Source organism: Callionymus lyra, chromosome 8, assembly GCF_982586985.1.
Source record: "Callionymus lyra chromosome 8, fCalLyr1.hap1.1, whole genome shotgun sequence".
NCBI classification, from domain to species: domain Eukaryota; kingdom Metazoa; phylum Chordata; class Actinopteri; order Syngnathiformes; family Callionymidae; genus Callionymus; species Callionymus lyra.
Window position 1 is genome coordinate 25,332,639 of NC_141825.1, and position 24,143 is coordinate 25,356,781.

The 24,143-nt window shown below is 38.7% G+C and overlaps 1 protein-coding gene and 1 pseudogene across 1 annotated transcript; both read right to left on the reverse strand.

Moving 5' to 3' along the window:
* hsf4 (heat shock transcription factor 4) lies at nt 1–13,329 on the reverse strand. The gene is made up of 12 exons (XM_087798275.1): nt 13,204–13,329; nt 11,030–11,138; nt 10,827–10,954; nt 8,728–8,852; nt 5,658–5,733; nt 4,573–4,643; nt 4,083–4,182; nt 1,727–1,842; nt 418–621; nt 254–362; nt 131–190; nt 1–60 (listed from the first exon to the last, which is right to left on the reverse strand). Exons 1-12 carry the CDS (start codon nt 13,327–13,329, stop codon nt 1–3), a joined length of 1,284 nt encoding a protein of 427 aa, XP_087654401.1.
* Nucleotides 13,330–14,885: 1,556 nt separating this feature from the next.
* Nucleotides 14,886–19,229, reverse strand: LOC148074378 (cytochrome P450 2D17-like; annotated as a pseudogene).
* Between the last annotated feature and the right edge of the window lie 4,914 nt (nt 19,230–24,143).

Sequence of the window (24,143 nt, forward strand, 5' to 3'; positions counted from 1 at the left end):
TCAGTGGTCCTCACAGCCTGCAGCCGGCAGAGCTTCAGCTTCATCACCTTGAAACATGTACTGGACAGACGGACACGAACATGAGGATCAACTTCTTCACCTCAGAACGTGATCTTCTGAGTCCACTCACCGGTTTGAGGTTCGACTCCATCTCGGAGAAGTTCCACTCGGCCAGACTCATGCTGAAGGGCTGTGAGGAAGACATGTTCAAGGTCAGTTCTTGAACCTCCACACGTGTGTGGTGGTCACTCACGTCCATGGCGGCGCTGCCTCCGGCCTCCACCGCACTCTGCTGGTGGCTCTTGAGCAGGAGCTGCTGCAGGTCCTCCAGACTCATGTCCACGTTCTCCACGAAGTCCACCCTGAACACAAACACGTGAGATCTTCCACCGGTGGCCAGTGGTCGGATGATCTCACCTCTCCTGCAGGACCCTCTTGCTCCTCCTCTCCAGCACCGACGGCGTCGGACCCCTGCCCTCCAGCACCGACTGGACCATGGCCACAGGGAGGACGGGTGGTTCTGAGGAGCAGACCTCACACGAGGAGGTCAGAGCTGCCTTTCCTGCTGCCCTCACTTCAGGACTGACGGGTTCTTCCTTGATCAGCATCAATGACTTTTCTCTGACAAAAGAGACTCAGAAGGTTGATCCAGGATCACAAGTTGATGATGAAGATGATGATGAGGATTAGGATGAAGATGAAGATGAAGATGAAGATGAAGATGAAGATGAAGATGAGGATGAAGAGGATGAGGATGAGGATGAGGATGAAGATGAGGATGATGATGAGGATGAAGAGGATGAGGATGAGGATGAGGATGAGGATGAGGATGAGGATGAGGATGAGGATGAAGATGAGGATGATGATGAGGATGAAGAGGATGAGGATGAGGATGAGGATGAGGATGAGGATGAGGATGAGGATGAGGATGAGGATGAGGATGAAGATGAGGATGATGATGATGATGATGATGATGATGATGATGATGATGATGATGAGGATGAGGATTAGGATGAAGAGGATGAGGATGAGGATGAGGATGAGGATGAGGATGATGATGAGGATGAAGAGGATGAGGATGAGGATGAAGATGAAGATGATGATGAGGATGAGGATGAAGAGGATGAGGATGAGCATGAAGATGAGGATGATGATGAGGATGAGGATGAGGATGATGATGATGAAGATGAAGATGAAGATGAAGATGAAGATGAAGATGAAGATGAAGATGAGGATGAGGATGAAGAGGATGAGGATGAGGATGAGGATGAGGATGAGGATGAGGATGAGGATGAGGATGAGGATGATGATGATGATGAAGATGAAGATGAAGATGAAGATGAAGATGAAGATGAAGATGAAGATGAAGATGAAGATGATGATGATGATGATGGTGATGAAGATGATGATGATGATGAAGATAATGATGATGAAGATGAAGATAATGATGATGAAGATGAAGATAAGGATGATGATGATGATGATGAAGATGATGATGATGATGATGATGATGATGATGATGGTGATGATGATGATGATGATGATGATGATGATGATGATGATGATGAAGATGATTATGATGATGATGAAGATGATGATGATGATGATGATGATGATGATGATGATGATGATGATGATGATGATGAAGATGATGATGATGATGATGATGATGATGATGATGATGATGATGATGATGATGAGGATGATGAAGATGAAGATAACTGACCTGCTCTCCTCCGTCTGCACGTGCATGTGAGCAGCAGAGTGTGAGATGTTGGTGACGTCAGAGATGATGGGACCTCCAGTCAGACCAGTGGTGGAGGAGGACGTGTCACTGGAGGGCTGAGGAGCAGAGTCAGTGAGACTTGATCATCTAGCATCATCTATCACCCTCCATCCATCCATCCATGCATCCATCATCCTTCCTTCATCCATCATGATCTAGCATCATCTATCACCCTCCATCCATCCATCCATGCATCCATCATCCTTCCTTCATCCATCATGATCTAGCATCATCTATCACCCTCCATCCATCCATCCATGCATCCATCATCCTTCCTTCATCCATCATGATCTAGCATCATCTATCACTCTCCATCCATCCATCCATCCATGCATCCATCATCCTTCCTTCATCCATCATGATCTAGCATCATCTATCACCCTCCATCCATCCATCCATGCATCCATCATCCTTCCTTCATCCATCATGATCTAGCATCATCTATCACCTTCCATCCATCCATCCATGCATCCATCATCCTTCCTTCATCCATCATGATCTAGCATCATCTATCACCCTCCATCCATCCATCCATGCATCCATCATCCTTCCTTCATCCATCATGATCTAGCATCATCTATCACCCTCCATCCATCCATCCATGCATCCATCATCCTTCCTTCATCCATCATGATCTAGCGTCATCTATCACTCTCCATCCATCCATCCATGCATCCATCATCCTTCCTTCATCTATCATGATCTAGCATCATCTATCACCCTCCATCCATCCATCCATGCATCCATCATCCTTCCTTCATCTATCATGATCTAGCATCATCTATCACCCTCCATCCATCCATCCATGCATCCGTCATCCTTCCTTCATCTATCATGATCTAGCATCATCTATCACCCTCCATCCATCCATCCATCATCCATCATCCTTCCTTCATCCATCATGATCTAGCATCATCTATCACCTTCCATCCATCCATCATCATCCTTCCTTCATCCATCATGATCTAGCATCATCTATCACTCTCCATCCATCCATCCATGCATCCATCATCCTTCCTTCATCTATCATGATCTAGCATCATCTATCACCCTCCATCCATCCATCCATCTATGCATCCACCATTCTTCCTTCATCTATCATGATCTAGCATCATCTATCACCCTCCATCCATCCATCATCATCCTTCCTTCATCCATCATGATCTAGCATCATCTATCACCCTCCATCCATCCATCCATGCATCCATCATCCTTCCTTCATCTATCATGATTTAGCATCATCTATCACCCTCCCTCCATCATCCATGCATCCATCATCCTTCCTTCATCTATCATGATCTAGCATCATCTATCACCCTCCATCCATCCATCCATGCATCCATCATCCTTCCTTCATCTATCATGATCTAGCATCATCTATCACCCTCCCTCCATCATCCATGCATCCATCATCCTTCCTTCATCTATCATGATCTAGCATCATCTATCACCCTCCATCCATCATCCATGCATCCATCATCCTTCCTTCATCTATCATGATCTAGCATCATCTATCACCCTCCATCCATCCATCCATCCATCTATGCATCCACCATTCTTCCTTCATCTATCATGATCTAGCATCATCTATCACCCTCCATCCATCCATCCATGCATCCATCATCCTTCCTTCATCTATCATGATCTAGCATCATCTATCACCCTCCATCCATCCATCCATGCATCCATCATCCTTCCTTCATCTATCATGATCTAGCATCATCTATCACGCTCCATCCATCCATCCATCCATGCATCCATCATCCTTCCTTCATCCATCATGATCTAGCATCATCTATCACGCTCCATCCATCCATCCATGCATCCATCATCCTTCCTTCATCTATCATGATCTAGCATCATCTATCACGCTCCATCCATCCATCCATCCATGCATCCATCATCCTTCCTTCATCTATCATGATCTAGCATCATCTATCACGCTCCATCCATCCATCCATCCATCATCCTTCCTTCATCCATCATGATCTAGCGTCATCTATCACCCTCCATCCATCCATCCATCCATCCATCCATCCATCCATCCATCCATCATCCTTCCTTCATCCATCATGACCTACCATCATATATCACCCTCCATATATCCATCCATCATCCATCATCCTTCCATTATATATATATCAACCATCATCAAAACAAGTTTTGTTTTCAATGTTTTATAAATTATATGTTAATAATTCAAATATAAAGACGGGTGTGTGTGCGCTTGTGCGTTTATGTGTGTGTGTGTGTTGTAGGTCATCGTAGTTGTTGTGTATTTGTGATGTTCTCTCACCGACTGGATGTAAAACGGCTCCTGCAGTGGCTCCATGGACGTGTTCTGGCTGAACTTGGCGGGAGGAGGAGTGAGGGAACCGTCATCCAACATCAGAGGCCTGCACAGACCCACACAACAACACAACTGATTGTGTGTCTCATGTCTGTGTCGCACCGCAACATGTTGTGTAGCACAAAACATTGTTAACACTTGATCACTTGTGTTTCTGTCGGTCTTCATGTGGGTTCACTGAACAAAGCTGAAACAGCATTTCACACACACACACACACACACAAGGTCACACACACGGCTCTGCCTTTACTGTGTGGAAGTGTGTGTGTGTGCGCGTGTGTGCGACTGATTCAGCACTCGCATCCATTCAGAGATTGTCAGTGAGTCAGCTGAGCCAGCCCTTCCACTGTTCCCCGCTCGTCCCACTTTATGTAGATGTATGTACATTTGTGAGTATTCCTGTGAATTGTTGTGTACTTTTGTGTTTGTTACTTACAGCTTCCTTTTCAGACCCACACCACTGGGTGTGTTGTTGGACTGCATCTGGCTGAACAGGAACTGAATCAGCTGGAGGAGAGAAAATGGCATCACATGATTCAGCATCCTTTACACACTTATATACACACATATTTACACACACATACTCATATACACACACACACACATACACACACACACACACACACACACACACACACACACACACACACACACACACACACACACACTCATATATATATATATATATATATATATATATATATATATATATACAGTATATACACTTACATACACACACATACACACACACCTATGTAAACATAAACACACTTATATACACACATATTTACACACACACTCATATATATATATATATATATACAGTATATATATATAGTATATACACTCTTATATACACACAGACACACACACACCTATGTTAACATAAACACATTTATATACAGACGCTGATATGCACACACTCTTACGGACACACAAACACACTAATATACACAAACACACTTATATACACACAGATACACACACACAGACTTATATACACTCACACTCTAATGTGCACAACCACACTTATATACACAGACCCACACACACACACACTTACTGTATATACACACAGACACACACACATATACACACAGACTCACACACACACTTACATACACTCTTATGTGCACACAGACACAAAAATACACTTACATATACACACATACTGCTTCTATTAACACAGACAATAACACATTTTACACACACACATACATACACACTTTTATACGCACACACACACACACACACACACACACACACACACACACACACACACACACACACCCCCACGCACACACACACACACACACACACCCCCACACACACACACACACACACACACACACACACCCCCCCCCCCCCACACACACACACACACACACACACACACACCCCCACACACACCCCCACACACACACACACACACACACACACACACACACACACACACACACACACACACACACACACACACACACACAGGAGATCCAGTTGTTGCAGAGACTCTGGACTGACCTTGTTCATGACCTTCTGCTGCTGCGTGTGATTCTGCCTCAGAGACACGACTTCTCTCCACAGGACCTCGTTCTGTCTGCAGCAACATGTTCACATGTCAGTCAATAAACATGGTTTACAAAGTTTTCATCATCCTTTCATAATCCTTTCATCATCCTTTCATCATCCTTTCATCTTTCCATCATAACTTCAGCCTTCCATCATCCTTTAGTGCACCATCATCCTTCCATCATTCTTTTATGCACCATCATCCTTCCATCATCCTTTTATGAACCATCATCCTTCCATCATCCTTTTATGAACCATCATCCTTTTATTAACCATCATCCTTCCATCATCCTTTTATGAACCATCATCCTTCCATCATCCTTTCATGCACCACCATTCTTTTATGCACCATCATCCTTTTATGAACCATCATCCTTCCATCATCCTTTCATGCACCATCATTCTTTTATGCACCATCATCCTTTTATGAACCATCATCCTTCCATCATCCTTTCATGCACCATCATTCTTTTATGCACCATCATCCTTTTATGAACCATCATCCTTTTATGAACCATCATCCTTCCATCATCCTTTTATGAACCATCATCCTTCCATCATCCTTTTATGAACCATCATCCTTTTATGAACCATCATCCTTTCATGCACCACCATTCTTTTATGCACCATCATCCTTTTATGAACCATCATCCTTCCATCATCCTTTCATGCACCATCATTCTTTTATGCACCATCATCCTTCCATCATCCTTGTATGCACCATCATCCTTCCATCACCCTTTTATGCACTATCATCCTTCCATCATCCTTTTATGAACCATCATTCTTTTATGCACCATCATACTTCCATCATCCTTTCATGCACCATCATTCTTTTATGCACCATCATCCTTCCATCATCCTTTCATGCACCATCATCAATCCATCATCCTTTCATGCACCATCATCCTTCCATCATTCTTTTATGAACCATCATCCTTCCATCATCCTTTCATGCACCATCATTCTTTTATGCACCATCATCCTTCCATCATTCTTTTATGCACCATCATCCTTCCATCATCCTTGTATGCACCATCATCCTTCCATCATTCTTTTATGCACCATCATCCTTCCATCATTCTTTTTTGCACCATCATCCTTCCATCATCCTTGTATGCACCATCATCCTTCCATCATCCTTTCATGCACCATCATCAATCCATCATCCTTTCATGCACCATCATCCTTCCATCATTCTTTTATGCACCATCATCCTTCCATCATCCTTTTATGAACCATCATCCTTTTATGAACCATCATCCTTTCATGCACCATCATTATTTTATGCACCATCATCCTTCCATCATTCTTTTATGCACCATCATCCTTCCATCATCCTTGTATGCACCATCATCCTTCCATCATCCTTTCATGCACCATCATCAATCCATCATCCTTTCATGCACCATCATCATTCCATCATCCTTTCATGCACCATCATCCTTCCATCATTCTTTTATGCACCATCATCCTTCCATCATCCTTTTATGAACCATCATTATTTTATGCACCATCATCCTTCCATCATTCTTTTATGCACCATCATCCTTCCATCATCCTTGTATGCACCATCATCCTTCCATCATCCTTTCATGCACCATCATCAATCCATCATCCTTTCATGCACCATCATCATTCCATCATCCTTTCATGCACCATCATCCTTCCATCATTCTTTTATGCACCATCATCCTTTTATGAACCATCATCCTTTTATGAACCATCATCCTTCCATCATCCTTTCATGCACCATCATTCTTTTATGCACCATCATCCTTCCATCATCCTTGTATGCACCATCATCCTTCCATCATCCTTTTATCCACCATCATCCTTCCATCATCCTTGTATGCACCATCATCCTTCCATCATCCTTTCATGCACCATCATCCTTCCATCATCCTTTTATGCACCATCATCCTTCCATCATCCTTGTATGCACCATCATCCTTCCATCATCCTTTTATGCACCATCATCCTTCCATCATCCTTTCATGCACCATCATCATTCCATCATTCTTTTATGCACCATCATCCTTCCATCATCCTTGTATGCACCATCATCCTTTTATGCACCATCATCCTTCCATCATTCTTTTATGCACCATCATCCTTCCATCATCCTTTTATGCACCATCATCCTTCCAACATCCTTCCATCATTCTTTTATGCACCATCATCCTTTCATGCACCATCAGCCTTTTATGCACCATCATCCATCATCATCCTTTTATGCACCATCATCCTTCCATCATTCTTTTATGCACCATCATCCTTCCATCATCCTTTTATGCACCATCATCCTTCCAACATCCTTCCATCATTCTTTTATGCACCATCATCCTTTCATGCACCATCATTCTTTTATGCACCATCAGCCTTTCATGCACCATCATACATCCATTTACTACCCATCCACCTATCCATCCATCCATAATTATAGAAAATTATTAATTATGCTTTCATCGTCCATCCATTCATCCATCCACCACCCATCCATTCATCAATATTCCATCCACTACCAATCGATCCATCCATTACCCATCCATCCATTCATTCATCCATCCATCCTTATTCCAACCATCCATCATCCATCTATTAACCCACCACATATCCATCTATTCATCCATCTATTCATCCATCCATCCATCCATCCATCCATATTCCACCCAAACATCCACCCATTCGTCCGTCCATCGATCCTCCCTCATTAAAAACATTGTTGTGCTGCTGTGGGAGCTTCAGGTCAGGTGAGCAGGTGAACATTCTCTGCTCTGGTGAGTCGACAATAACGACAACAAAGGAACGCTGCGACACACAATGTCACACTCGACACACAATGACACACAGGCAGCCGTTTTTAGCCACAATGGCCTCGAGGCGTGACTCACTTTGTTCAGCGTTAAAATCAGCAGAAAAAAGTGCCTTCAAACAATCTTACTTCTGTTCGTTTGTTCTCTGTGGAGCTCTTTGATCTGTGCTGGTGAACAAGTGAAGTGATGAACGAGTGAAAACTCACTGTTTCATGTCCTGCATCTGACACTCCATGTTGTCCTGCTGGGACCTGAGCAGCTGGACTTCGTACAACAGTTTACTGAGATCCTCCTGTCGCAGCTTCGTGTCCTCGCTCTTCACCATGGACACCTGCACACAGCAACACTCTTTCAAAAGAAAGAAGGGACGAGGACGGATCTCTTTCACCTCCGTCGACATCGATACTTTATCATTGAGGCCAGATTTTGGTTTAGCGCTTGTTCTTTTCCCAAGAACTTGACCTTTACTGGTTTGTGTTGAGTTGTGTTTCTGTTTCTGTTTGTTCTCTCTTTACTGACACAGATCATTACATCATCTGCATAACTGTTGACACAATATCCTGTCGATCTCCTGCTCCATTCATCCATTAAAGAAAGTCAGGTTTTCATAAGTAAAGACTGAAGAACTGAAGGTTATACAAATGTTAAAAAGGATCAGAAAAGATCATGCGTTGAATCTCGACGTTTCACGTTTTTGACTTTTCATTCTCAGATCCACATTTTCAACTGTATTTCAGAAAACGAAAGAAGGAACAAATGAATGATAGTATGAACGATAGAAGGAAGGACGGGCGAACAAATGAGAGAACAAACAATAGAACAAATGATGGAACGATAGAAAGAACGAAGGATAGAGCGAACAATAAACGAACAATAGAACAAACAAACGGTATAATCAACCCACGACCCAATAAATGAACAATAGAACGAATGATAGACTGATAGAAGGAAAGACCTGGCAAAAAAATGATGGAACGAATGAACAAATGATAGAACGCAAGAAAGAACGAAGGATAGAGCCAACGATATAACGAAAAATAGACGAAACGACGAGAAGACAAACGAATGATACAACCAACGAACGAACAAATGAACGAACGATAGAGAGAATATAAGAACGATAGAAGGAATATTAAAATGATAGAAGGAAGGACGGGATGAACAAATGAGAGAACAAAAAATAGAACAAATGATGGAACGATAGAGAGAACGAAGGATAGAGCGAACAATAAACGAACAATAGAACAAACAAACTGTATAATCAACCAACGACCCAATAAATGAACAATAGAACGAATGATAGAATGATCGAATGATAGAAGGAAAGACCTGGCAAACAAATGATAGAACGAATGAACAAATGATAGAACGCTAAAAAGAACGAAGGATAGAGCGAAAGATAGAACGAAAAATAGACGAAACGACAAACAGACAAAAGAACGATACAACCAACAAACGAACAAATGAACGAACGAATATAAGAACGATAGAAGGAATTTTAGAATGATAGAAGGAAGGGGGGAACAAAAGAATGATAGAACGAATATTAGAATGATAGAAGGAAGGATGGAACAAAAGAATGATAGAACAAACGAGCAGAGGAAAGAACGGTAGAAAGAAAAAAGGATAGAGCGAACAAACAATAGATCGACAATAGAACGAACCAAAGAACGAGCAATAGAACAAATAATAGAATGAAGAAATAACAAATGAACGATAGAACCAACTGACCAATGATAGAACGAGAGGGAACGGACGAGAGAATGAACGATAGAACAAAAATAGACCAAACGACGAAAAGACAAACGAACGATACAACCACAGAAAGAACAAATGAACGAACGATAGAACGAATATAAGAACGATAGAAGGAATATTAGAATGATAGAAGGAAGGATGGAACAAAAGAATGATAGAACAAAGAGCAGATGAAAGAATGGTAGAAAGAATAAAGGATAGAGTGAACAAACAATAGAACAAACCAACCAACCAAAGAACGAACAAAAGAACAAATAATAGAACGAAGAAATGACAAATGAACGATAGAACCAATTGACTAACGATAGAATGAAAGAAAGAATGGAGGATAGAGTGAACAATAGAACGAAGGATAGAATGAACAAACAAACTAAGGATAGAAGGAACGATACAGCGAAGGAACGATAGTACAAACGAATGGATGGATAGAATGAAGGAATGAAGGAACTTTAGCCTTGAAACAAACCTAAATAAAGAGAGTCGTTTAATTTCCACTGATGCTCAAACGATTCGACGACACGCGTGTTGTGCGAGCGAGCAGCTATACCTTCCTCTTGATGTGCTCCAGCATGTGTTCGTGTCCCTGGAGGAAGTAGAGGTGCTGGAACTCTGTGTCGTCGCGCTCGGGTTTGACGAGGCCGCTCTGCTCGATGTTCACCACCTTCCTGAAGCCGTCTGCGTGAACACCAGAGCGAGACTTCAACACAACAACAACAACAACAACAACACAACACAGCGGGCGAGACTCACACATGTTCAACTGACGCACAAAGCTCGCCATGTTGTTGTGCTTGAAGTATTTGGGAAGAACTTCTTTGGCGAAGCGACCCTGATCGAACACGTGGAAGCTGGTGCCGCTCTGGAACCACGACGACAAACAAGAAGTTACTTTTCAGGACGACAACTTCAGTCCAGGATTTGTTGTTGATCACAATATTGATTATTGATTGATTGATTGATTGATACACATGTATTCTTCCCACACTGGAGAAATTGGACTTCTTTCAAAAATATTTAAGACATAATATTAAGACATAAAGTACAAGAATGAAGTTTGTTTTTAAATAACAATGTAAAAAAATATATATATATATATAATAATGATAAACAATAGTTAAAATAAATGAAATAATAATGACAATAAAAAGAATAATAATGTTAGTTAAATACAAAAACAGTGATACACAACAGTGATAATAATAATAAACACAATAATAAATAAAATAAACATCATAAGAAATGCATAAAATAATAAAAATTAAAAATTCAATTTAACAGAAGTAATGACATAAAATAAACTCGATAATTGTAAAATAAAAATAATAAATGATAATAAATAAATGACAATATAAAAATAATAATATGACGGAAAAAATGACTTAAAATAAACACAATAATCATAAAATAAAAATGAGAAATAACAATAAATTAATGACAATATAAAAATAATAATATGACAAAAATGACAATCAATATGAGAATAGTAAAAGTTATTGAAACGTAAAAACAACAATAGATAAAAGAATAATTAATACATAAACAACAATAAACATTGGTACAAGACAATAAACACAAGGTCAAGGGGGCATCGAGCCAAAAGGAGAAATTAAAAGAAACCATTATTACTATTTTTTTCATATAAATCTGATTGAAACATAAAGTTTAGAACATATATTAATATTAACATGTTTATATGATAAATAAAAAAAACTCTGTATATATGATCAAACATATTTTAGATTAAGTTCTTATTTTTTGTGAGAAAAAAAGAAAAAAAAAAGGTTTGTCATAGTAATAATAAATACTAATATTATTGTTCGTTCCATCCTTCGTTCTTGCTGATAATTAAACATTCATACCTGATGAGTTCGTATCTCTGTCGTCATGAGGCCAGTCAGGGTTTAGACCCAACAATGGCGGCCATGTTGTGTCACCCTGGACTCACCACATGTTTCGTGTCCAGAGTCACGAGTCGTTTCTCACATGATTCATTTCACGAGTCGTTTCAATCTCTCACAGGATTCTTGTCAAACGTCTTTGATGTTTTATTCTGTTTTTTTAAAGTACATTTACAACTTTGCCGAAAAGAACCGTTAGATTCTCTTGACTTTGTCGTCCTGTAGAGACTCAACTATTTTACAATATATTGACTCGATTTTCTCGAATGGAAGTTTATCTTCAGAATAATGGTTGAATTTAACATTTTAAATGGTGACACTTTGATTGATTTTATTTAAAGGTTGTTGATGTTTTAAGCATTTCACCATTTTTTCAATAATTTAATTCAATCATTTTCGTACTGATGAGATTTTAAATTGTTTTTTTTTTCAATAGTTGAATACAGTAATTTTTCAGTAATTAAACCAAACCTTTTTTTTTATTCATAGCCCTTTAAATTAAGTAAATACATATTGGCTCTAGTTTACCAACATAAATATCGAATTCAGAAAAATCATTTTATTTTAAAAAAGAATAAGATTTTTCCATGTTTTCCTATTAATTGAATTCAAAAGGCTGTGAATTATAATATATAGAATCTATAAGAATTATTTCAGAATTTTTGGAATAAAAAAATCAATCTCTATGTGTAAAAAACATAATTAATTTTGAAAATATTCAACATTTAAATGAAACCATTAAAAACCAAACAATGTTAACCTTGTAATGTAGGAGTGAGTGAATTTGTTTAGTCAATAAAAACAAATAAAACCTTTCAATATACAAATGACTAATTAAACATTAAAATAATTGTATTTAAACATTATTTTTAAATGGTTAATAAACAACAACAGTTTTTAAGGAAGCTGAAGATGTATTTTTGGTAATATTAGTCAGAATCTGATCCCGAAAAACAACATATTTTTCAATAACTACGACAGCAGAAGACGAAGGGTCTGGATCGAGACCCTCAGGTTCAGACTCACGGCGCTCCAGCAGATCAGGTGGTTGGTGTCGGGATCTTCCACCAGCGTCCACAGCTTGGTGAGGAAGGCGGGAACGTTGCTGACATAGTTGCCGTCCACACCGACCGCACCTGGAGACTCCTGCATCCTGCACAGGTGTGCGAGATCTGTGTGTGTGTGTGTGTGTGTGTGTGTGTGTGTGTGTGTGTGTGTGCGAGAACAAACTCCCGGATCAGTCCATGGTTCGAAGAACTGGCAAAACTTTGTCACTGCTCTTCGTAAAACATCCCAGTCACGTCCATATCTGTTGGAAACTCCTTTGTTGATCCTGCCTGGTCGCACTCGTCCAGCTGACTGTCATCACAGGAGGTCGACACACACACACACACACACACACACACACACACTCGGGGCCTCCCGTACAACGTTACACAATAGTGTGCATCAGTGTGTGGCGGAAAAAAAAAAGAGGTGAAGGTCAAACAGCCGTGACTTGTCGAGCAAAAACATTTTATATATATATATATATATGTTTAGTTTTTGTTGTTGTTGAAGAACTAATGTGTCGAGACGAGGTTTAAAATGTTGTGTAGCTCAGAAGGTAACGTGTGTATGGACTCACAACAATGGACTCACAACACAAATGGCTGAAAATACAATATTGAAATTGAAAAAAAATAACATGTAGGGAAGAGAAGTCGAAAGACAAAACTAAAGACCAGATCAATATGTTTCTTAAATGTTTTGGTTCTGATTTATTTTTCCATTACAGTTTGTTTTATTACTTTAATATGAAAAACTTACATTCAATATTCTTTAATGACAATATTTTTTCTTCTAGGCCAATATTTTCCATCACTAAATATATATATTTTCAATGCCAATATTATTTTCTTCAGTCAATTTTGATTTTTTTAACGGCAATGCTGCTCTTTTTAAGGCAATATTTCTTTTTCTAAGCCAATATCTTTTTTATCAATAAAATAATAATAGAATAAAATGTGACACATATGATCCCAGGTTATGACCAAGAGTTTCAGCAGGAAATATAGGAACTTAGACGACAAATAAACATGTTTTACTCTTGACTTTTTTTTAAAGATGTACTTTCGCATGTTTGCTGTTTAAGTAGTAGAAATAATTTGACCCAATATTGATTATTCAAACAAAAAACTCATTTTAGTTGTTACTGTTGTTCTACCAGTTTTATTTGGTTCAGATATTTCCCTAAATTGTATCATTTTTTGTTCCAAATAAGAAACTATTACATGTAAAAACATCAAGTTATCTTTATGTGATATAAACAGCACAGTTTCGGGAAATTAAGTAATTGTTTTAACATATTTTTATTAAGTAAATAAATTCACTGTAAATTAATTATAATTTGAACGTCAAAATTAATTAAATCTATTGTGTTGCTTTGTATTCTATGGAAACCACAACTGCCAGAGAAAGTGATTGAAATGTAGAGTCTTTTCAAAAGTATTTTAGTCCCACAGGATATCAAAGCCGTACTTCCTGGTACAGAACATGTGAAATATATATTTTCTCAGCCATTTTGGTTACTAGTGTGGTTTATTGTCATAACAGGAAATTCTTAATTTCTTCTATTAAGCAAAAAAATTAAATAATATCATTTTTATTTAAGCTGAAATAGACGATGTTAAAATAAAGAAATTCCCATTTAAAACACGTCTGTGGTTTCATGGAGATTTTCGGTACTGGACCACTATGTGGTAGGGTTTGGGGGCCTGGCTGATGCCGAAGATCGGAGTATAGTCCGGCTCTCCTGCGCCCTCTGGCCAGTTGAGGGTGAACTTCCTCATGAGAGTGACCAGGAACAGGAAGATCTCCATACGAGCCAGATTCTCACCCATACAGCCTCGAGAGTCGACGACCTAGAGGACATACCTGTGGAGAACGGCACGAAGGCTTCCGGTTTGAAAAACTCCCCGTCGTCGTTCAGGAAGTTCTCTGGGTTGAATCTGTGAGGGTCTTTCCACTGGCCCTCCTCGCACAACACCGACGACAGGTTGGGAATCACCAGAGTTCCCTGCAGAAGGACCAAGAAGACGAGTCCGGTCAGAAAAGTACTGCAGTCCCTCGCGATACCATGGTTCACCTTCCACCGTCTCGCCGATATCATCATTGCAAACGGGTACGGGTGCACCTGATAGACGTGGTGTGTCTACGTAGAAAACTCCAGGAGGCTCCGAACTAGGGATGGGTACTGAACCTCTGTACTATTTTGGTACCTACCAAACCGTGTTGGCAGTACATAGAACGATTACATGTGAATTGAAACAGCACAATGGTATAGTACCAGAGTTTTAAAGTTGATCCTGAAAGAAACTGTCAGCCAGTGAGTTTTAAGGATTGGGGAAATGTGAGTTCTTCTACTAGAGCAACTCAGAATTCTCGCTGCACAGCTCCACAAAGCGCTTTAACAATCAAAACAATACTCAAAAAAGTATATACACTTAAAGATCAAGATAATACTGAGAACAACACAGGAGTTCGAGAAATTCAAGGAAAAGCCTGAACAAATAGAAACGTCTTAAGATGTTTCTTAAAGGAGTCAGTAGATCATCAAACGCAAAGAGAGAGAAGATCGTTCCAAAGCTTAGGAGCAACAGCCTGAAAAGATTTCTCTCCTCTGGTCCTGAAGCGTGTTCAGGAACCATCAGTAGATTCTGATCCACAGACCTCAGAGCCCGAGCTGGGGTGTAAGGCTGGATCAGATCACTGATGTAAGGAGGAGCCTGACCATGAATAGATCTGAAAGTAAGAACCAGAATTTTAAAGTTGATCCTGAAAGAAACTGGAAGCCAGTGAAGAGTTTGAAGGATCGGAGAAATGTGAGTTCTTCTACATATTTGTTTACACAAATATGATAATGCCCAACCAAACACATTCATAACACACACAAAATGGAACAAACACACACACGTATGATATCACGTATTATTGTTCTCAACATTAAGAAATGTCGACTTATATATGAACAGAAGATAAACTATGGGGCCGACAAAAGAGTGAACTCCCATGATGCCTCTCTACACACTGCTGTGTTTAGTGAGGTCTGATTAATCGCGACAATACTGTGTTTCAATGATATGTCTTTGTTGCCAAGTCAAAAGTGATCGGCAGCTGTGATAGGTTGGCTGGGCGGCAAAGCATACGGGCATCTTTTTTTACTCTTGTTACTGAGAGGATTGTTGACCAGATTCTGGATGAGGAAGACTGTGAGTGATGAGGCGTCAGTGTTGTATTCTGTAGTTTAAGGCGAGTCCGGTCCAGGGTCGGGGACTCACTTTAGAGTATCCCATCAGCGTTGTGTCTCTGGTGGTCTGGTGGAACACACTGAGGGGAACCGTGTCGGCCTTCCTCTGGAGCTCGTGGATCGTGGCCTGAGTGTGGATCACAGGTGGTCATAATGATTCTGCCGGCACGTTGCTGGTCATACCTGACAATATGGCATCCGGTGTCGGTCCTCGTATCCGACGTCGTCCGCCTCTCCAACGACTTCGTCGATCTCCCTCTGACAGCGTTCTGAGCTCCGAGAAGACGTTTCAGGTCATTGACAACAAGTTGAAGGTCAATGTGTTCGAGTCACGAGTCGCCGTGACGCTCGACGAGCGTTGCAGTACTGTGTGTGTGTCGCTGTTGGTGTGTGTTATCATACGTGTGTGTGTTTGTTCCATTTTGTGTGTCTTAAGAATGTGTTTGTTTGGGCATTATCATATTTGTGTAAACAACATGTTTGGACTTTAGTTTGTGTGTGTCCGTGTGCATGTGTGTGAGTAAGTGTGAGTAAGTGTGTATGTGCATGTGCGTGTGCGTGCGAGTATGTCGGCGGGTCTGTTTGTGTGTCATCATCATACGTTAGTGTGTTATTGTAAGTAACATAACATAAGTAAATAACATTGTTAACTTATTTATATTTATACTTTATATAAATTCATTATTAAATGCTATATTTACAGTGTTATTTATTTACTCTGTTATACTATATTGCACTATTTTTAACGTATTGATATTTACATTTATACTTTTGTGCGTGTGTGTGTAGTATGTGTATTCATGTAATTAAAAAAGTAAGCAATAGTTATTAGAAAAGTGCCTTTTTTAGACCGCTTATCTAAAAGCAACTACTAGTAATTTACATTTTAATACATTAAAAAAATCTTTATTTAAGGTACGTGAGACACAATAATTATTACTTAAATTCTATATTTCCTTTTTTAACTTTGGTATTTTTTTTATATCTAGACACACATAACACTTTAAAGACGGGGGTTTATTCCAAATAAGAAACACAGCGCTGAGGTTAATATTTGCCCGTCCTGCAAATATAAAGGTGAAAAGCATATGGTTGAGATTCATCAGTGAGACACGAAGAAGAAATATGTGTTTGTTGATTTGCCATTTTCTTAATAGTATAATGTGTTTTCACTGTCCTTGATCTTGCAGATCACACCGTTATTTAATATGGCTTGGGGTGTAGACAAGCATCACATTTTCATTGTTGCTACTGTCCAGAGACAATCGTCAACAGAGCACAGTTTTTGAGGCACCTGGGGCTCGTCATCCAGTGGTCCCCAAAGAACCTGAGCCTGACCTTCAGTCCACAAGACGAAGAAGGTCAAATAGAATCAACTGCCCACACTGCAACCTCGAATTGAGGAGAAAGAACTATAAAACACATCTCCAGCGAAAACATACACTCACATTTGAAATAGTGTCAAAGAATAGATACTTAGAGCCAAAGGTGTCGTATTATAGTCGGCTTGGAAGGCTTACAGTCTCTTATGACAGCAGGAAGAACTGTTGGAAGTGAGTATTGTTTTGATTGTTTAAGTGCTTTGCGACCGGGGTCTGGAAAAGCTCTACAAATATAAATGACTTACTTACTTAAAGAGCTCTACAAATATAAATGACTTACTTACTTAAAGTGCTCTACAAATATAAATGACTTACTTACTTAAAGCGCTCTACAAATGGCTCACTGAATGGTGTCTGAAACCAAAAGGGCTTCAAGAAAGTCATTTCTAAAGATGTGGATATAGTTGAACCCCAAAAGATTGCAGAGCGGGATGAAAGCCCAAGCCAACTATATCCACCAAATGATATTGATATCATTAAGTGCGATTTAAACTTCATCATGGCACATAAAAAAAAAAAACCTGCTGAGTTGCCACAGTCCATAATACAGCAGTCAAGAAATGTGGCAGTTTTGAAAAACTTTCCAAGGCATTTGGTTCCAAAGGAGACCAAGAGCAAGGAATGTGACTTCATTCTCTGTGATCCTGTTTTAATCACCGCAAAAGGAAGGATTCTCGCATGTACCCACGTGGTTGAAGGTAATAAATTGAACAGTTTTGACATTCATTCGGTTTTCTAATATGTAATTTTCATTGTTTCTACAAGAATATCGTTCTACAGAAAAACATTTCCGAACTGCAAAATGATATACAGGCATCAGGAATGGGAGGATGGCATCCATAACTTGTATGACCATATATGTTTATCTTTGCATTTATGCACGATGATTCGCAATGCAATACAGGTGAGAACATGTTTGACATCATTTTTCTCAAACGCACACCGACTGATAGAAACTATTGAAAAAACAGATCAGGTTTCTTTCCCCAAAAAAGAGCGGATTCTGCAGGTCCATCTCCACTTTGAGGCCCTTACTGAACATGACTATGTGTTTCATGTGGATACAATCCACCTGTTGTGGTGACGGACCTTCATAAAGCTGTCTTCAACATGCCTGGTGAGGGCGCCAACGAACCAAATGACTCACAACTGCAGGTGCATTTAGAGTCAGTGTTTTCTTGAAGCATTTATTGACATTTGTTTGTGATTTGTTCAGTAGATTAACTGTGACCACAAGCATTTACTTTCACAGTAAGTGCCTTCAAACAATCTTACTTCTGTTTGTTTGTTCTCTGTGGAGCTCTTTGATCTGTGCTGGTGAACAAGTGAAGTGATGAACGAGTGAAAACTCACTGTTTCATTTCCTGCATCTGACACTCCATGTTTAGCTCTTGTTCTTTTCACAAGAACTTGACCTTTACTGGTAAAGAGAACTCAAGAACTCCTTCCTGTCTAATGAGTTCTGCGCATTCATTTGATCCAAGGAAGAGTCAAATTTAGAATTAAAACAGTGGATTTATTAATAGCAAAGAATGATTACAAAAGTAGGCCATACAAGACCTTAAATACAACAGTTAACAAAGAATGCAAATTATTCAGAAATACCAGAAGTTCGGTCCAGTCTCCTTCAAATCCTGGATCACCCACCAGATCCTTCCAGAGAGTGGCTGAAAACCTCTTGGCATGTCCCTTCTTTTAAAGACCTCCAGACCCTCCCCGAACACGTGAAGTAAGTTGAGTATACAATCACAAACTCGAGGTACAGGATGTTTTGCAAAATCTGACTCTATTATGAACAACATATGTTGTATTCATGCCTTGACCTGAACACTGACCTAAACAATGAATCTTCAGTCTTCCTTCACACTTGTTATCTCGAACCATTCGGAATGAACGTACAACACACATCACCAAACAGTGCGCACACCCCTCCTTTCTCTGCAAGTATCATGTCTATAGAAATACGATTTAGAAACGCCATAAGTGAAGTGGCAGATAGTTGTTCATGCACTGCGATACCCAGCTCTCTAGTGTAATTTGCCAGTCTCTGTACATTATACTGAACATAGTTAATTCTTAAAAGGCACTGACCATATTCCAGAAAACCCATCAGCTACTTCATTAGCTAATTTAAATTAATTTGGAATGTTTCTTGGTTGTCCAATACCATCAAAATATACTGGGGAGTTACGAGTGAATGCTAAGGTGTCTCTTTTTACATGATTATTCTTAGGTAGATTGTCCATACATTTTTCTATAACACCTTTTTCAGTGACAGGCATAACTGTAGTGGGCATAACCAAAGCCATTAAAACACATACAGTATACCATCCCATACACTAGGTTACCATCCTATCAACCTTTACAGAACCACCACACATCTGCCATTGCTGTTAGTACTTGAGCAATAATCATGCAAGAAAAATCGAACACCCGGTTGCAGTAATTTTGTCAACTTTTCCCATATGTAACCCTGCTGGATAATATCGAGCTATACAGGTGTCATTTATTGACAAAGTAGGATTAAACAGAGGTGGAGTGGCTTTTTGAGCTGTAACAGGATACATCTGATCAAGCATTTCACAGTGGAAACTGGCGGTTGGTTCTGAATAAATAGTTTTCTTTCGGTTACAATATAAAATACTTCAACTATGTTCAATCAGTTTGCAGTTATTATCATAACTTCTACACAACATTTTCTCATCACAAACCTTTAAACAAACTCTGTAATCGAAAAAAAGGAACAGGCTGAAGCCCAGGCTTATTTTCCTATCCTATGTAATCCATGAAGTATCCCAAAAATATCAATTATACAGAGCAGAAAAAACAAAAAACTAAATCATTTCACATTTCATTTTTACATGTCATTTTATCTTGTAATCCTTATTTTGGCTGCCAGGTATTTTGCATTTCAATGTTTTCACCCTTTCATTTTTATTTTTATTTTTTAAATGTATTTTATTTTAAAACTGACAAGTGTTCCACGAAACTTTGTCACAAATTCTATTTCATTATTTTACTTACAGAAATGAAACCAACTATATTTAACATTAGTTCTTAATTCTTAACTCAAAATAATACTTCTAATGCTTTTATATGTAAAATGTCAACTCATTTCTAAAAATGTCAGACTTTATAAGTTATTTATTAGTGGTTTCGCTAATAGGAAGCTTTGTTAATTATTCTAAAAACTCTTTTCTGGAGTTAAATTATAGGGTCGATGTATGTCCTGCATGTATTTCCCCAAACCTCAACACAATATGACCTTATAAGTGAGAAGTATAATATGCAAAGACAATTATTGTTTTACAAATCCTCTACTTTGTAGATAATATTAGATTTTGCTAATTTATTTTCTAAATACTCTGTATGTGGCTTCCAACTAAATTCATGATCACTAATGACTCCCAAGAACCTAGTCTCATACACTCTTTTAATTTTTACGGACACCCTGTGTGTCTGTTTCTTACTTTTGGAAGTATTCAAAAACTATTTAACCGGTGACTATCATATGGATCATACACCCTCCTTTCACTGAACAATAGTTCAAAACCAACCAAGAGTTTATCACTTATCACACTGCCCATAAATCCTAGACAGCCTCTACTTCAGCAGGAGATTTATTTCACATTGTTTTCTGTCTAATTCTCAGTAAATCTATATTCTTTATTCCATTTTTCAACATTTAATTATTCCTTGTTTACAGAATTCCATCAATTCAACATCCTTCTCTAAATATGCACCATTGCTATTTTTTGATTCCCATTTTGGAGGTTACTTTAATTTATTTAAAGCTTTTATCTTTTTACCTACTGTTACTTTTTATTGGTATAGGATATTTCCAGCTCTATAATCTTATTCGGCGTAATCATTTTCTTTGGAGTAATTTATTGTATTCAGTTTGGAATATTTATTTTCAATAACAATATTTGAAGGCCTAGTTTTCCAAACCATTCACAATGAGTGTATTTTTGTGTTTATATTACCAAGTCAGAAGTCTCTTGGGTCGACAATAATTCCATGTCAAGTCACTGGCCTCTCAGAGGACTTTTAGCAAGTTTTCTGTTTTCCTCCTGTCGATCAGAGATGGTCGAGTGACGTGGAGGTTGGCCCTGCATGTGGTTCCAGGTTTCTCCTCTGTGTTCCTTTTTTATTGCGGGGGTTGCGAGGAATTTCCCCTTCTTTCTCCTCTCAGAGACACTCTCCTGTCTCACAAACATTTCCATCAACACCCAGAGCATGTCCAGCTTTACCCTTTCTCGTATCTTTTTTTATTCTTTTAGCTTTTTCCCCATTTCTTCTCATTCTCCTTTTCATGAGTCCACATTCGATGCTAATGTTGTTGCAATTTTTGATACAATAGCAATCACCGTTTCTTATCACAGCAGCCTTTAATGCAAGAAGGAAGTTTAGAGTTGAAACCGTCCACAGACGTTTCTCAGCACAGCGGCTGTAATTTAGGAAAGCAAAAAAAAAGAAAAATGCAACGTTCACAGACGCTGTAAGTTTGATATCAAGGAAATATAAAAGGAGAACGTAAGATCCACAGATGCTTTACGTTTTATTTCAAGATAATATGAAAAGAAAAACGTAACATTCATGGAGGTTATACGTTTTATTTCAAGGGAATTTATGTTATCAACGCTCTGTCTGCGTTTTAGTCCAGGGCATCATCCAAAGAAGGACAAGATCGTATGTTTTTTCCTCAGCTCAGCAGGGTGCCCCCAAAATTACACTTTGAACACAAGATTAATTTCAACTTCATAGATAATTACTAATTCAAGAATTTCTCAGCAACAATAAAATCAGGCTATAATCACAAACAAAGCAAAACAAACCTAACCAAAACAAAAATGACAACTTTAACTCAACCCAGTTCGAACTCAGGGACTCTAACCTTGTGGTTCTTTAGTATTTAATCGATTTATCAATTTCCAAGGCCTCCAACCTTTTTAGGGTGCTTTTTAAGATATTGATTAAAAATCAATACTCAGGGACTCTAACCCTTTAGGACTCAGGGTCTCTAACCCTTTAGGACATTGATTACCAAATCAATGCTCAGGGACTCTAACCCTTTAGGCCTTATTGATATATATATATTTTTTTCCCGATATGTCTGCTTTTCTATGATCGTGAAATAAATCACCGACCCTTATTGATTTAATCTTATCTTATGATCGTGTTTGTTTCAATGAACAAGTTCTTTGTGTTGACACCTGTCAGGTTTCGCCAACTTGGTTCATTAAATTAAAAAGACCCTTGTTTATTTAACTTTATACATTTTTAAATCAAAAGCAGCACATCTGACTTTTTTAACAACAACAACAAAGTTTACCAATCAACTTCGGCATTTCTGAACAATCAAACACACTTCGCTCTATACTTATTTAAATTTAAATTTATCTTGGTCTCAGCCCCTGAACCGGGACTTGGACTCAAAAGAAGACTTATAATCAATAAAGTGGTGTCTTCTTACCGTTTATGCTGCGCAGTCTGTAATTTTTGAGTCCAACAACCAGGCTCTGCCACCTCAACCAGAATCGTCTTTTCCTTCTTGGATCACGTCGGGCTCACCAAATTAAAGCGAACTCAAGAACTCCTTCCTGTCTAATGAGTTCTGCGCATTCATACGGGATGTCTTGCAAAATCTGACTCCATTATGAACAACAGATGTTGTATCCATGACTTGACCTAAACACTGACCTAAACATTGATTCGTCTTCCTTCACACTTCTTATCTCAAACCAGGTCTGTAGACCATAAACTCTGGTCATGACATTTTAAGATCGTTCATGCTTCCTATCTCAACATGGAGAGGATGCCAACATGGCTACTTCCTTCTTCCAACACATATATCTTTTGACAGTTTGGAACTATTGTCGCACACAAGTCTCTGTCAATGGTATCAAAAACGCACACCAAGGTTCATACAAAGTTAAGTCACAGATGCTTACAGCCTTCAACTTTTGAACCTGCTCTTTGGGAATAACAAGTTGTTAAAAGATAAAATACAATAATAAGTTTTAACTCTGAATAAAATAAAGCATTATCTTCTATTATGTTAACAATTGAGTACATAAAATGAGGATACATAATTTAACCCTTCAATGAGTGCATATATATGGATCAATCTGAAGATGTATCTTCACTATGAAATAAGAAGTTATAAGTCTCAAATGTCAACCTGTTGCTGTCTAAACAATAATTACTTTTTAGTTTTCATTCATCCTAAAATATATTTTTACAAACTAAGCACATCTAGTTTGCCTATGAAATAAGAATTTATAAGTTTAAAA